The following is a 17,280-nucleotide window of genomic DNA, read 5'->3' on the forward strand; positions in this document are numbered from 1 at the left end:
TACTTACTGTGCTGGGTATCAGGGTGGCGTGTAACACTGCTGGTGCCTTTACTCAACCCCGCAGTCAAGGCACTAAAGGGTAAGCATACACTCTCGTTAAGATGGTGTCCTGTGACAGCCACAACATGGTGCTCCATGGTTTAGAAACTAATTGAGCAAGGACCCTCAGAGCAGTGGCTACGAGGACCCTAGCCAGCATTCTGGCCCAAGCACATGAGCCAGCAAAACATTCTGGTCACTGTCACTGAACACACGCTGAAAACATGTGGGCAGTCAGATAGGCAGAGGGGCTGTGCAGTGCCATACAGCCTGGCAGGCTGGTCCTTCCTTCTACAGTCTGCTTACAGCCTGCTAACTGTGTTCCATCTCACCCACACAGGGCAAACTTGTTGAAAAAGTGGGACCCAAAGCCTCTGGGAGAGAAAGAAAAGACTAAAGCGTTTTTTTATATGTCCATTTATTAAATAAGAACTCCTTCATGACAATACAGTATTCATTAGTGATTAGTATTGAGAAAATTATTTCCCTCTACATACAAAAATACAGATTTGAACAATATGAAAACAATCAAGACAAGTACCATGAAAAATTGGTCCTTCAAAGGAAAGTGGGAGGCTGAGGGCAGTGTGAGGCTTTGCCTGCTGTCGAGCAAATCAACGGAGGCAAATGCCATCCATGGCTCCCATGTCATTTGCAGTGCACACACAAGGTCGAGCCTGGGAGTCAGGGGAAGTCCATCCATGGCGACAATGTCAGATGGGCCCGGGTGGGAAACAGTACTGCAAACAACACAAATTAAAGGTTCTTAAACAGCCCTCACCTTGGAATTCCTATGCCAAACTTTAGCTGGGCATGGTGGTCCACTTCTGTGTGCAATCCCAGCATTGAGGAGGAAGAAACAGGGGGATTGCTATAAGTTAGAGGTCAGGCAGGACCCTGCCTCAAAGAAAACAAAACTCAAGAAACAAAAATGTGGTAGCTATTAACATTGTCTCCCAAGAGTGCCACTGTTAAATGGAGTGGCAGTGGCCGGTCCTGGCAGAAAGCTGTCATTCGGCCACATAACTTGTGTTGTCACAGAATAACATGTTTTGACTCTTCAAAGGACAAAAATCACAGAGCTATAAGTTCCTATCTCAGAGGAGCCGTACCTTTACTCAGCAATGGCTCAGTGAGTTTTTCCTGACCAGACAACTCCATGGTGCAGGGTCAGGAAGACAGAACGGGTGACTAGGTTACCGTGTACCTGGCTTTCCCTAGCCCTCCACAGCACGGGACCTACTGCACTCAGGCTACCCAAAAACCCACCAGCGGCAGCCACAATGTCACCTAAATCCAAGTGGGGCGAATCCCAGAGCAAGGCTGAGGTGCTGCCAGGACACGGCGGCACTTAGCCCACCTATCCTAGGAGACGACAGACAACAGCCCGGGACTGACTGGCTAGGGTGGGAGGGCCAGGAGCCACATGCAAGCTCTCACCAGACCCAGCAAGCAGGAAGGCCGCACATGGTTGAAACTTGTGACAAATGAGACCACTTTCTTCTCACTGTTGGTGAGCAACAGTTCTTCCAGTCTAACAGACAGTCAAACGGTGTCAAACAGAATTACAAGAACGAGACTTTTTTCAGAACTATCCTCTGACTTCTCAGACTAAACCAGCAGAAGTGCAGTGTGGGAAGAACACAGTGCAAGGAACAGGACTTGCCGGACGGTGTCGTTTTGAAAAATACATAGGAAGTTTAAGAGGAAATGGCCCAAATGTCAGGACCGATACTGTGGAAAGCAATTACTGAAAGGACACAATCATGCTACAAAAATAGTGTTATCTGTTTTAACTAAATGTACATCCCCGCCCCAATTCCATGATTGACAAGAGTGCTTATGTGACACATGGAAGGCACCAAAGGTGAAGTGGTTATCTGTCAAAATATTCAGAGGAAGAACTGCCTACTTAGAAAGAAAGAAAAAGGACAGACAGACAAATAAATAGCTTAGTGTTTCTTCCATGGGTTCCGAAACTCCTACAAACGTCAACATACACAGACAGCCTTGCTCCCTAGCGTTCTTCCATGTGGAACCACGTCAAAACCAAGTATCAAGAAGCAATGATTTTAGGCAAATGGGTCAATTTCATTATTATTTGAATAATAATAATGTTTTTAAACAAGTTATATATGAATGAAAACGATTGTTTTTCATAAACAAGTTACGAAAGATTTGGAACAGGTAGGCCTGGGTTACAATATGCCTTGCTCTTACCCTCTCTGCCCCTTGACCTAGCCAATTCTTTAAGCCCTGAATCGCTGTACCCTTCAGTACCATGGAAAGGGGACAGGGTTTTGGAACTTGCTAAATCAGTTCTGAAAGAACTGAAGCAATGCCCGGCTAGTGGAGGAAGGCAGCATCCGGCGGCAGGCTTGGCTGGGTGACCACAAGTCTTCCTTCACTGTCCTTTCTCCAGGCAGATCCCTTGGGTAGCTATTCTGATGAAAAAGGAAGGGCCAGGTACTTCCTGCTGATGTATCAGACACAATTACGAAAGAAAACAAACCTTTTACTCCTGAAGTGGCTCCAGACATGTTGTTACCATAGTCACAGCCAAACAAGTTCTGCTAGGTTGCCACAGTCCAAGTGATACTAACCCCTAACCAAAGGTCACTTGAATTAGAGTCAGAATCAAGAGGGGGGCGAGGTAAACTAATGACAATACACTGTTCAAGAACCTATGATCTAAATTTGCTCAATGGGCTTGGGTCCCTCCACCCCTTTACTCTTGGGAGGGAACTAGAAAGGGGAGGGAGGGGAAGCCCCAAAGCCTGAGGACTTACATCCAATGCTATACTGACTAGCATGAAATCCAATAGAACATTACCTTTGGGAAGAAAATTCTAGATGAACACTGATTGTCTTTCAGAGACAATGTCTACATAAACATTGATAGGGCAGACATTCCAAATTACTTTCTCAACTAGACAAAACTGGTTATTTTAAAGATGTCTGCTGAGAAGAGAGAAACAATAGATTTTAAAGAGTCAGAAAAGCTATGTCTGCATCACCTGAGGCAGCCTGTCACCTGCTCAAGTCCTTTCAGGACCACGAAAGACCTCACTCTTCTGAAGAGGGGGAGGTTAAGGACACGCTTCCGGGACAGCGGGTTATGAACAGATCAAATGCTATCTATGCTGCCCCACGGCTGCCACTGAAGCCTTCCCCCAAGCCCAGGCCTCTGTCATGCAAGCTTCATGTGTCCACCAAACTAGACTCTGTGCCTAGCTGGCCCTACTATGGGGCTGGTGCTGATAAAACCAGACAGCAAGAGGAACCTCAGACTCTGCAAAAGTCTAAGAAGGAACTAAAGGTGCCTGGAACCTCACACACTAGAAGCAGCATTTGTTTTCAGCTCATGAGAATCGGCCAACAATTCTCTACATAGAAAGTATGTGCGCCCTACCCCCGCTGTTACCTGTTTAATGTCACTATTGCTATGTAGAGGACATCTTCAGAAAAAGGCAGTTAGGCAGGAGCACACTAGCCATGGGACTTCTGTGTGCTCTGGACACAGACGCTGTCATCACTGGAGCTACCTCCATCACTACTAGGATGGACACAAGTCTCCACGCACCTGAGACTGACCCACAGGGACCCTGACACGGGCAGGGCCGAATCCTCAGGCCACCTCTTAGGTAGGCAAGAGGTCTCCTCTAAACAGTGCATGCAAATCCACAAGGTGAGCTTGTGTCGCACACACAGAAGTCTAGCCAAGACCCACTCAGAGCAAGGATTCACACACACGCAGGGGCAAGAGTCAGGCCTTCATTTCTTCTAAGACTGACTGAACCAATAGAAAAACTTCAAAGAGGAAAGAAACTTGAAAGAAAAAGAAATGTTTTCAACTGAATCATGAAATTCTCCCCAGAAGCATCCAGCCAGGGTGGAAGACAAGGCATACCAGGCCTGCCCATAAGTCTTCCTGCCAAGGGTCTATAGAGAACCCTAGGGACCTTCTCAGTGAGAAGTGCTCAGAGAGTGCTCAGTGGGTAGTTCATCCTTGCTGGTTCCGCTATGCCCAGGCTCTGCCCACGCTGGTGTTTTAGCATATTGCTAAGAAAGATGTGGGCAGTTTACTGCATTCTTGCTTTTTTCTGTAGACAAAAGCAATCTGCACTGCATGGCTATCTACTTTAAGCAGAACTTCTCTGAAAAGAATTCACTGCCTCACTGTGTTTGCCCTTTCTAGGAGCCAATACGTATCTTTAGGTTTTCTTAACTACAGTCTTACCCTCTGAGCCTTTGGCAGGGAAGGTAGAGAAGCGTGGTAGCTGGCATTCAGTCGAGAGAAACAGTGCCAAAATACACTTTCTCCGAAGATGAGTTAATATCCATCAACACTAGCAAATGCCAGAGGGTCTCAACCCCACGTCTCGTCTCCATGAACACACCACATGAACTGCATGTCTTGTCCTGTTTTCTCCACCTGAGAAAGTGAAACCCATCTCCTCAGGAAATGGGGACTGGGAAGGCTGACGTACAATGCTCCAAACCTAAGCAAGCGGCACTGGTCCACAATAGGCTTAATAAACACAAAAATACGCCTTTTTCAATTTACAGAGGTTATTTTACGAACCTCAAATCTATTAACTTCTGTTTGTACAGAGGCACAACAGGAAAGACACAGGTGCTGCATTCACTTATGGACAGCCACATTCCCTTCATGGCTTGTGCTCACCACGCTGGCTGTAAAGGCGAGAGGGCCTGTGCATCACACTGTTAGAGCATGTACAAGCCACTTCTGGCTCTACAGGAGCTAGTTAAATAGTACAAGGAAATACATATACAAAAGCCACGGGAAAGCTTCATAGCACAAAAGATATTAAATAGTTATCAGGATATAAATATTACAATGATTCTGTCACTAAGATGCAAATTGCTCTCAAGTCTCTTAGGCTCTAAGACGCTACCACATTATCATTTATTGGTATTCACTGTCTCAATGGGTCTCAGGATCATTTCTTTCAGCCGAAAACACTTCCTCAGAAGGCCTCCTTTCATCACAGGATAAAACGGGTTTATTGAAGGGACTTGGGAAAATGAGCAGAAACCCCATCTGAATGCTTCTTTCTTCCACCTCACTTCAAAGGTGGCTTTTTCCTGAGGCCCAGTGACATGATAAAGCTCAGGGTGGTTGTTCCAAGTGGGACTCGGATACAGATGGAATCTTTGCAACCCTATTTAAAGGGAATTCTCTGAGGCAGAGATAATATAGGTATACTCAAAGGCAAAATGACCATGTAAAACTAACATAAAAATCAAGATGTCATCCACTCCCCCACATCACAACACACAACAGGTTCAGGTTGGTAAAGCACAATGTGCACTGACTGACCGACTCAACAGGTTCAGCCATGAGGAGCTGGGCAAGGGCCAGACCCAGGCTGCCCTCTGGAGGAGAAAAGAAGCAGGGAGGGGAGGTATACTGGACTAGCTGGGTCATCCTCTGAACATGAGAACATGCCAACCTGGAACTGCAGCAGAACTGGATTACACTGGATATTGGTTTTAGGGAGCCAGCCCCAGTACTCCTCCACCCTGCCCCCAATCAGACACAGCCTGACCCTATTTCCTGTGGACTCGAGTCCTGCCTTAGGGTTTGACAATGGCCACTCTTTGCCATTCAGCCTTACACACTGCTCTTCCCAAATGATGCAGAGCCGTGGTGTACAGGGAGCACCGCCTCAGGCTCTCCTCCGCAGCCTTGCCACCCACTTCTGGGTTACACACCTCAAAGGACACTGCTCAGGTTGTGAACAGTCCTTAGGACATAGTGAGGGTTCTGTACCACCACACTATCTTCCTGCCAGCCACATCTTCTCCTTGGTGAGGCTATCCACAAAACCTTAGAGCTACAAGATCTGTAAACATCAACAGCTCAGAGTGAGAACCTGACATGTTAAAATAACTTTCCAAAAAAAAAAAAAAAAAAAAAAAGAATAATTAGTCTCTAACGACAAAATTACAGCATCATAGGGGCCTGTTTAATCCATTCACCACAAAAATAACCTTCAGTTTATCAAGAACCAATCCAAAAGCCATACGTAACTAGGATTCATAACGTGTTCTAGGACTTTTGATCATAGTGAAGACACTCAAGTGCCCAGAATGGCAGCAGAGCCTCGTGGAACATCCATGGGAGGACGTGTCCTGGTGCAGATTCAAGTATTTTCAAATCCTAGATAAATGACTCAGAATCACTTTAGAGCTTGTCTCAGATATTCAGAAAATTAGACATGTCTATACAACAGAAGTGTGAGTTTGAGCATGCCACTCTGTAACACACACATACATACATGTGATCCATGAGGCCAGCAAGTGGACAAAGTGCCCGGGCTAAGGGGAGGGTTGCTTCCTCTGCAGCTTTTACTTGAGAAGGTAAAGGTGCTGAAACCACAACTCAGCCTCGGGGTGTGCATGTGGGCAGGGCCCCTGCACACATGATGCTCCCCCATCCCGGAACAAGATATGCATGTAAGATGGGCAGAGCCCCTGCACATGTGATGCTCCCCCATCCCAGAAGTTGAGTATGGACCATAGGAAGGTGATTCACATGAGGAAGAATCAAGTGATTTCTCAGCAGGGCAGGAGACAAATGATCACTGTTCTGGGAGTCAGTTCCACAGAGCTGTCCCCATAGGACACCAGCTTTTCCTATCCCTGCACCATACAAGTCTGGCAAGGAAGTTACAGGAGCACATCCTTTCATCAGCCCTCAGAGGCCCACTCAGAGCATGCTGCCTGCCTCAATGCTCTGAACAGACTTAGCACACACCCCAGCTTGCTAGAAGGCTGTCCACGTACCTCACTGGCTGTCCCATCCCTGTGCTCCTCCTGTCTTGTGACATATACTTCCCTTCTCAATGCCATTTAAAAAGGTTTTGCCTCATCACAAATACACATGACAGGGTGGCTCAGAGTCAGGTGAGACCATGAGTCCCGAGACAGTTAAGACCTAGAGCAGTCAATAAAACCGGCTGCTCCCAAGGGTACCCAATGCCAGAGGACCTGGGCCTCTTCAACCCATCACAGATCGATCAGTCACTGGGCCACTCTAGGCAACCTTTCCCAAAGTGAATTTTTACCAAACAGGACAAAATTCAGCTGGTTCACACAAAAATCTGACGTGCTAAGAGAAAGAAAACTTGATTAGAAGGACGGGCACGAGGGCAGCGGGAGAACTCGGGATGTCCTCATGTGTCCAGGCGCTGGATCTCAGGGCGGCTGTCCACATCTCTCGACTCGGTGCGAGCTCGGATGTAGTCATTAGCGCTCTGCTGGCGGATGCTGACTCTCCATTTCTGCACAGCCAGGAACGTGCTCACTGCATAGGCTGCTGTTGCCAAGAAGCCAAATATCTAAAATACACAGCCACAGTTTACCCTTGTGCATGTGCCCTGAAGCTGACTGTCCCCCACCACTTTAAGATTTACTTGTTTATTTTATGTATGAGTGTTCTATCTAGCATACACCTGCATGCCAGAGAGGGCATCAGATCATATTAGAGATGCTATGACCCACCATGTGGTTGCTGGGGACTGAACTCAGGACCTCGGATAGAACAGATCATGCTCTTAACCACTGAGTCATGCCTCCAGCCCCACTGAAGCTAAATGTTGTCACAGGGACCCAGCCTATGTGCAGCCCTTCCAGCAACACCAGATCCCCAGCCCTGCTCAATGTGCAGCTGTTATCTGGCTGAAGCTCCAGAAAGAGTTAGTCTAGTTTCTGAACCACACAAACTCCAGCCTAGCGTGAAAACCACTGCAGAGGACTTTTCTGAAATCTTTTAAATCCATTTCTTTCCTCTTTCCTTCCTTCCTTTTGTTGTTGTTGCTGCTTCTGTTTTTCAAGATAGGGTTTCTCTGTGCATCCCTACTGTTCTGGAACTCACTCTGTAGACCAGGCTGGTCTCAAACTCCAAGATCAACCTGCCTTAGCCTCTGGGTGCTAGGATTAAAGGTGTGTGTCACCACTGTCTGGCTTGTTTGTTTAATCTCCCGCTCTCCCTTTCTATGGGGGCAGCAGGTGCTATGCATGTGCAGGTGGGAGGTGGGACTGAGGCCACCAGACTTGGCATCAAGGACCTTTTACCTGCTCAACCCTGTCACTTGCCCCATGTCAGTGGCTCTTAAAGCCACCTATCCTTCCCCACCCTTCACAAACGCGAGGCAGAGACACAGATCACACAGAGTGAGCCCTCTCTATGATCTGACCACCAGTCCTCATCTCTTGGTCCCCCAAGGCAAGGACGGCAAACACTAAAGGAGGGGGAATGGAACACATGTAGGGGACAGAGGAGAGCAAGGCTCAGAAGGTGCGAACTCAGCCTGACTTAAACCAAGCCCGTCTGCTTACCACAGCAGCAATTTCCGCTCCGGTCTTATGGTTTAGAGCAGCCAGCACGATTGAGGAGATAAAGAAAAAGAAAGTGCTGAGTCCAGTGTTGACCAAATCCTAAGGAAGGAGGAGAAAGGAGTCACTTGCAAAACAATGGGAGAACTTCCAACTAAGGCCCTGGAAGACCATTTCTCTGGTGCCTCAGATGCCAGTCTCTGTGCCATGGGCTACTCATACAGAGGAAGCGAGCAGAGCAGTTTACAACACACCTTTACCTGTGGCATTTCCAAGCCTTGACTTAAAGAGCAACCAAAACTGGCAACACTGCTTACCGTGCAGAGTCTGGGTTATTTGCCTGCAGTGCTGGACACTGCACCCAGGTCCTTAACATAGGGAAGACAACACGCTACCACTAAGCCACCCACAGCTTCTGGTGGCATCTTTTACTTTAGTTTTTGAGAAAAGGTCTTGACGTGTAACCTTGGCAGGCCTGGAGCTTGCTATGTAGACCAGGCTGGCCTCGAACTCAGAGATCGACCTGCCTCTACCTTCCAAAAGCTGGGATAAAATGTGTGCACTAGCACACCTCGCTTAGGATCACCTTTAAAACGGTTCTCATATCATTTGGATTAGGCCAAGCTTCCCAAGAATCCAAAGGTACTGAAACTGGGGCAACTGCCCATCATTTCTTCCCCTATGTGTCATCTAAACATGGTGTTCATACACTGAGAACACACTGTCTTAACAGACACTCAAGCTGCCATGTCACTAGAACTGACCAGTTCTGAGCATCTCAGGCCAACTGATAAGAGGATCCCAATGGGGCTAAGAACAAAAAGCACAGAGGTCCCTTCTATCAAACTGGCAGCCCTCAGTGGCTCTGCACATGACAGTATCCTTGGGCTACTGGTATTTTTATGTGTATTCTAAATCCTTTCACAATCAATATTTTGTTGTTTGTTGAGACAAGGTCTGTTATGTTACCCAAGTAAGTCTAGAATTCCTTCTAAAGACCAAGAAGGCCTTGAACTTGTAGTGATCCCCCTGTCTCTGCCCCCAAAGTACTGCAATTACAGGTGTGACCCACTACACTTGCCAGAAACAATATTTTGATAAATGGCTCTTTATAATATTTATAAATAGTCTAGTCTGAAAAATATACAAATGTATTAATTCTTTGTTTCCCCATGTTCTGCAATAACAATATAACCAGTCCTCCAGATGAGTGTAGTAGCAGTGGTATCCCTGGAAGGACCAGCACACGCTCACTGTGTCTGCCATTAAGTTAGGATCCACTTTACTTGTGTAATTTTATTCAACCCAATAAGGAAACTTAATCTGAGTTCTGAGTTATAAGGGAATATTTAAGCACCAAAATGAACTAGAAGTAAACACGATGTGAGGTCCCAACGTCCCCTGAGAACCAAGCAACAGTCAGTCCTCACAACCACACAGCTGGCATGCACTCACCGTTAGATTCCAGTTGATCTGTGGGATCCTCATATGAAGGTTGAGGCTGAAGAGAATCAGCAGGACCCCAGTCACCACAAACGCACTGCAGCTTACGAACTCAAAGAAGTAGAGGCCTTCGCACGGGGAGCACTCCATGATAGTCTCGATGCAGATAAATGCGATCAAGGCCAAAATCTAGGAAGGAAATCGGAAATACATGCATGTATATACTTGGTAAGCATTGATGGACAGACATGCCTGCTGTGTTAAATGCAACTCAACAGTACAGAGCGGCAGGGCTCTTCTCTGTAGAGAACAGTGTGACTGACAGAAGCATGACCTGCTTCAACTGGTGAGCAGGAGGGGAGTCGGAGTGCAAGGTCATTTTCCTAATGAGAACACTCCACTACCACACTGAAACCAGCTAGGCGTGCTGTGGCCCCTCTTGGGAGCCACTGGCCCCTCAAAGAAGGAATTATCTCTGCAATGTGTTAGCTACCTCTTTAGAAGCTGTATGGCCTCTCTTTAGCTGTCACAGGCTACAGACAAAGAAAGCCCACCTTGCACACTTTTGGAAAGTGGGTCACTGGGTTTCATCAATTGCCGGGCTGTTAGTTTACTTGAGAAAATATCAACATTTTAAATCTTCCAATAGAATAAATTTCCTCTGAAAAACCAAAGTAACATTCTATCCCAAAAATTCAGAGATGATTAAACTAAAGAGATTCCAGCAGACATGACCATATGAATATCCAGAGTCCAAGAGAAGAAGGGGGTCCCAGGCTGTGCTAATGGTGCTCTTAAAACCTAATGACTAAGCTGCCTTGGGCTCCAAGCCTCTACTCACATAGTTACCCATGTCAGTCCTTTATTAGATCTAGCCCCACTCCACTGAGACCCTGGTCAGTGAAGCAGAGGCAAGTTGCTCCAAGGCCCTCCAGAGCCAGCAGTACAACATTCCCTTGGTTAAAGTGGGATGGTCACACGTGAAGGCTCTGCCTCAGGCTTTGGTCTTCTTCCTTGAAGGCTCTTTCACACCCTTCCAACCTTTCAGAGGACGCTTCCTCCCCAAGCCCTCCCTGTGGATTTCCCTGCCAGGTCTGATTTTACTCTACCAGCCGTTGACCTACACAATAGGTCAGGCCACCCCCCTCTACTATGCCACCAAGCACTGTAACATGCACAGAGCAAACGGGATTTGGCGAGCCACAGCAGCCTCACACCTACCCATCCTGAATTTGTCAGACTCTCCCTATAATAAGAGAGGCGGCTTGGCCTTTCCTGCCTCATAGCCACCCTCCCTAACCTGCACTGTCAGCTTACTTTTCTATTTCAAGGCAACACAGGCTTCTTAGTTAAGGAATATAAAATTTCATTTAAGAATTAGTTCAAGAGATCTATTGTGCAGCAGACACTGTGGTGGTTATAATAATGTATCGGTTGTAGTGGTTATAATAATGTATCAGTTGTGGTGGTTATAATAATGTATCAGTTGAAAATGGCTAAGAGGTAGAGAAAAACTTGAGCCTTTCCACAACCACACACCTTTCAGAACCCCAGCATCTCACAAAACAGATACAAGTTTTCTTAGTCCAATAGACAAATAAGAAGGATCTCAGCACTCCAGAGGCAGAGGCAGGCGATTTTCTGAGAGTTCCAGGCCAGCCTGGTCTACAAAGTGAGTTCCAGGACAGCCAGGGCTATACAGAGAAACCTTGTCTCGAAAAACCAAAATAAAATAAAATAAATAAGAAGGATCTCTCAGCACACACTCCTAATTCTCCACAGCAAACCTTAATCCTCTGTCTAAATTACATGCCTAACATTCATCTACTCAGTTCACATAAGGCAAACTCCAAAATGATTCTGTCTTTTTTTTTTTTTCACCCCTGTGATTGGATTTTATTAATAATCTTGGACAAGAAATAACTCAGTGTGCTGATGGCTTACCAATGTTGCTGGAACTCTAACCTTGACCACATTTCCATGGAAAGGTAATACCTACATTCTTAAAACTTAAAACGGTTCAAGGATGTGCAAATGTGATAGGCCACTCATTACAGCAATGAATACAACAGACAAGAATCCCTGCTTGTGGTCTAATAAATGTTCAGAAGTTTACAAGGGAAGCTAAATGGGTGATAAGAACAGAGGAGAAAGAGTGAAGCCAGCAGGCAGCTTGCAGAAGCTGTAGACTTGTGTGGCCCTGGGAGGCTTGGCTGCCAAAGGAATGGGGGAAGCAAGAGGAGGCCCAGAAGGGGAAGCCCTCAGGAGCAAATTCTCTGGGGCTGCAGCATGGGGAGCACCAGGGAGACGCCCAGGAAGGCAGGCTAGATGCAGAGCCAAGGTTTGGGAATGCAGTAGGCCCTGGCCCTTTCCTTCAATACCAGGAAAACACTACTTAAGCACAGTGTGATTTGTCTCCTGCAGGGAGAAGACAGAAGGGGGGACCATGGCAGACTGGAGAGCAGGTGGAGGGAGAGCCTCTGCGGTAACCTGGTGGCACAGACCAGAGAGGTGATAGTCGGTAACAGGGGACATATGTTCAGGGAAAACCCCATGGGAGTTGCTCACAGGATGTGCAAAGCAACATGGCCAATGTAATTCTAGGGTTTGCCTGAGTGGCTGAAAGGAGGCCACTAGCAGAAAGGGACAGGGAGGGTCAACTCTGGCTTAGGACATGGTAATACAGAAACAAGCCCAGGCTGGAAGGAAAGCTGAGGTGGAGAGGAGCATCCAGGGTGAGTATAGTCAAAGGCCAATGGGAGTGTGGAATCCAGCCTCCAAGCTGGCCACAATCGTCCACACTTCCCCCATATTCTTACTCTTGTTCCAGTGGCGCAAAACACAGGGCCGAGCTGTTACTTGGTTTCAAAGCCCAAATCAGAATAGTCACTGCCTTGTTCCTTCTCCCTCCCTCTGGGGACAATGAGCTGCAGGAGGAGGGCACTGTCATGGAGAGACCCAACGCCTAAAGCTTCCTGCTGACAGCCAGGTGAAAAGCCACCCTGGAAGCCAACATCCTCTCTAGGAACACAGAAGGGAACCACAGCTAATCTAGAATTCTTGCTCCTCAGAAGAAGTGGGGGAAAACAAAGGACTATTGTTTTTGGAGGAACTGGTTATTCAGAAATAGATAACACACCGAGGGGAACCTCATTCATAATGCAGCTATTAGCAAGCAGTGCCTGCTACTCACTAGTTACCAAGAATCAAGGACAATGTGGGCATTTTCATTGGTTACCATTCACCCAAAGACTTCATAGGCATTAGCCCATTACAGATAAGGAAACAGAAGTTGTATGAGGTAAAGAGGAACAGGAGGTGGGGCCAGGATTCAGAGCCAGTTCTTCCTGTCTTACTCTACTCTGTCTTATCGATTCTCATATTGGAAGCCATAGCTCACTGTTGTGGACATCTCAATGTGTTCCAAATACAAACAGAAACATACAGAATAATTTCTATAAACAATAATAAACCGTATAAAAAATAAGGGAATAAAAACATGTTATATGGGCTGGAGAGATAGCTCAGCGGTTAAGCGTGGTAGCTGCTCTTGCGCACAACCCAGGGTTGATTCACAACTGCCTGTAACTCCAGTTTCAGGGGATCTGACAATCTCTAGCCTCCAAAGCCTCCTGCACACATGTGCTACACATAAACTCATGCTCAAACATACAAAAGCACATATTCTTTTTATTTTTTATACATATAGATATGTTGCCTTCATGTATATCTTCCTATCACATGTGTGCCTGGTGCCTGTGGAGGTCAGAAGAGGGCATCAGATTCCCCTGGAACCAGAGTTACAGACAGTTGTAAGGAGCCACGTGAGTGCTGGGAATTGAACTGCATCTTCAGGAAGAGCAGCCAGTGCTCTTAACCACTTAGCCATCTTTCCAGCCCAGGCCAGACAGATTTTAATGTTATTTTTAAACTCAGAAAACAGGTATCCACAGGTATTTCTAAATAAGGGAAACACATTATTTTTAATGATTATATAGTATTTATGTATAAAGATAAATCTATACAGTATAATTTAAAGAATCCCTAATGATAGCTATTTAGATGTTTTCTAAAACTCTGCCATTATTGGCACTATATTTCTGGGAGTGGAGAGAGGATAGAAATAGAGAAAATGCCAAAATGTCTCCCAGTACAGTGAAACATAATAACCGCCTGTGGGGTGAAGCCACTACTACCCAACAAGGAGGAGAAACCCCAGCCACTGTGCTGGGAGCCCTCGATGTCAAGGCAACCAAAACATTAACCCTCTGGCCTGGCAGCAATCTTGTAGGTGTAAAATCTTACTCATGTTAAAACCATGACAGGTATGAAATATAAATGAAGAGAGCTACAGCTTTTGCTCATCAGGAGGACCAACCAGCCCACAGAATAATTTCAAAGTTGACTGGTGAGGCAATATTGACCAGGTTGTCAGGTTTCCACTACCTATGGCTATGACTGTAGAGAAGGGAAGATAGAATGGGAAGGCCTGGCTGCTCAAGTTATTATATTAATACTTTATTAATAATATTCAATTAATAGTTAATAATTGCCAGGCGATGGTGGTGCAGGCCTTTAATCCCAGCACTTGGGAGGCAGAGGCAGGCAGATTTCTGAGTTCAAGGCCAGCCTGGTCTACAGAGTGAGTTCCAGGACATCCAGGGCTATACAGAGAAACCTTGTCTCAGAAAAAAATAATAATAATAATTAATATTTAAATTAATAATACTTTAAGTTTTTTAAATTTTATTATAGCCATGGGGGGGGGGGGCGATGGAGGAGATAATGAGTGTGTGTAATGAGATAATGAACGTGTCTTTGCCGGGGAGCAGTGTGTGGAAGTCAGAGGCCAGCTCATGGAGTTGGTTGGACCTGAACTAAAGTCAGGTAGTCAGGCCAGCAGCACACACCTCTCCACACAGCCGCGCTGTCAGCTCGAACAATGCTGTTTAAGTAGTGAGAAGGCCTGATGCTACTTTCGTGCAACTGTGATGGCCTTCCTGGAACAGTATCTTCCCAGGACAACCAGCTCTCTTCTGTGCAGACCCACGTTGTACGGACGGCTCTGTAAGAGCAGGCTTGTTCCAGAAGATGAAGGCAATGCTGCAGAGCTCCTCACTTGTGCCTACCTCTTGCCAAGTCCTGGAAGGGATCCCAGCAATGCACTCACATGGCTGTGCTTGCAAGGCCTACGAAAGCTAGCTACGTCAACTATGATCCACTCAGACCTCCACCTTCTTTCAGTCCAAAGTCTGCTCCTTATGGAGAATAAGGAAACAGCAGAGACATTCAAGGGGTTCGACTAACTGGAAGATGAGTGAAGGATGTATTAAATTTGGGGTTAATGGTCTTTTTCTCAAATGGTTATTGGTTCTACATGCCAACTAGGAGCATGTGAGTACTGGAGGAAAAATATGGTTTGAAGCCTATGGAGCCCTCAACTGTCTCAGAAATTCTCCTGCTCATCCCAAGCGTTAGGCTGCAAGAGGAGACTCCTGATGTGACTGCAACCTGAGTGAGAAGCAGAGTCTCTCGGAGGTGATTTTCTGCATACTACAGCTTATGTTGGAGAGATACTGCATAGAGTAGCCTATGTAGTCACAGGCCTGCTCTGTAGCTGCTCTCCTTTTGGGTGGAAAGCACACTGAAGAGAACTTACTCCAGGATGCGAGGGGCATGACCCTACAGCAGTATCACAAACAGCAAGCACGTGCTCGAGAGAGTGCAGATCTGTGAGATTGCACAGCGTTTAGACTGACAGTCCAGGAAACCCCAGTAAGATGGTACACAAGGCGACTCCATCTCACAAAGAGCCTGAAGAAACAAGTGCTTTGACTACTCCCACATCTATCCATCAATAAGTCAATACAGCAACCATCCCTCTCCCTCCTCGGTGCATACAGGGAAGCCTCAAAGCAGCAAGGAACCTGAGGCACAGAAGTGGGGTGGCACCGCATGTGCCGGGGCTACCTGGAAAGTAACAAGGCTGGTGAGGTGGTACATGCCCGTGACCCCAGCACCTAGGACAGAACCAGAAGGATTAGGAGTTCAAGGTCATCCTCGGGTACATAATTAGTCTGAGACCAGCCTAAGTTACAAAACAAACAAAACTAAGTGTAGTGGCATACCACTAAAATATAAGGAATTGACAGAGGCAAGAGGATCACAAAGTGGAAGCCAGCCTGGGCTATACCTTTAAAAAAAAAAAAAAAAGTCGTGAGATGTCTCAGCCGATAGCAACACTTGCCTTGCAATCCTGATGACCTGAATTTGATTCCAGGATCCATGGTGGGAGGAGAGAATTGACTCCCAAAGATGTCCTCTGGCCTCTACATCCAAACCATGGCACTCAGCTGACCATACACATATGCAGCATTACACATATCCATATACACAATGCTTAACAAAATTTAACACATAACACTGGGCAAATTAGACACACGAAAAATATGAGGGTGCTTGTATTCACAAACATTCTTACATATACTGCATATACTGAATATACTGTTTATATTACAGTAAAGACACTTCTGCAGTGTAGGGCTGACTGAGGCGAGGGACAGGGCAGCAAAGAGTTTTCTCTGTATTTTCAACACTTATGGGGTATATGAATGTATGGGAAAGAAATACACTTAGAATTCACATTTATACATTTGTGATGTATTCACATGTTAGAGACCTAATTATAGATATATTTAACTATACACATATATAAAGTAGATCGCATATACCCAAGTTTAAGGAAGATCAGTAAAATAATAAGATATTGGTTCGTAGAAGTCTCTGACATTTAACCCATTTTTAAAACCATGTGCAGGGTGGGATGTTGCTCAGTTGACCGAGTGCTTGCCCGGCATGTGGTAAGTGCTGGGTTCAGTCTCCCTTACTGCACAGAGCTGAGCATGGTGTCACAAGTCTACAAGCCTAGGGTTCAGGTGTGGCTAACAAGCAGACTGTGGCAGGTCAATGATTGCTAGTGTTTTCCTTGGGCTGTTTGGTTGGTTTGAGACAGTTTCTTACTGTGCACCCAGGGTGGTCTAGGAACTTACAATCCTCCAGCCTTCGCTTTTCAAATGTTGGAATTACAGGCATGTAATAGAACACCTCCTCCCGGTGTTCTATTGCTTTAGACTTTTATTTTCCAACAGAGTATTTTTAATTAAAAAAAAAAAATTGTTCTGGGCTGGTGAGATGGCTCAGCAGGTTAAGAGCACTGACTCTCTTCTGAAGGTCCTGAGTTCAAATCCCAGCAACCACATGGTGGCTCACAACCACCCATAATGAGATCTGATGCCCTCTTCTGGAGTGTCTGAAGACAGCTACAGTGTACTTACATATAATAAATAAATCTTAAAAGAAAAGAAAAGAAACAATTGAGACCCATCTCAAAGAGAAACAACCAAGAGAAAGAAAAGAGAAAGAAGAAAAGAAAAA

At 46.0% G+C, this 17,280-nt stretch overlaps 1 protein-coding gene across 1 annotated transcript in view; it reads right to left on the minus strand.

Moving 5' to 3' along the window:
* Positions 1 to 447: 447 nt before the first annotated feature.
* Positions 448 to 17,280, minus strand: part of Cmtm4 (CKLF like MARVEL transmembrane domain containing 4) — a 46,032-nt gene continuing 29,199 nt past the window's right edge. The window contains exons 2-4 of the mRNA XM_021220587.2: positions 9,859 to 10,035; positions 8,407 to 8,505; positions 448 to 7,406 (exon numbers count right to left, since the gene is read on the minus strand). Of these exons, the coding sequence (XP_021076246.1) occupies positions 7,242 to 7,406; positions 8,407 to 8,505; positions 9,859 to 10,035 (441 nt within the window). The 3' untranslated portion in view covers positions 448 to 7,241. The remainder of the gene's footprint in view (positions 7,407 to 8,406; positions 8,506 to 9,858; positions 10,036 to 17,280) is intronic.

Source organism: Mus pahari, chromosome 20 (assembly GCF_900095145.1).
Source record: "Mus pahari chromosome 20, PAHARI_EIJ_v1.1, whole genome shotgun sequence".
NCBI classification, from domain to species: domain Eukaryota; kingdom Metazoa; phylum Chordata; class Mammalia; order Rodentia; family Muridae; genus Mus; species Mus pahari.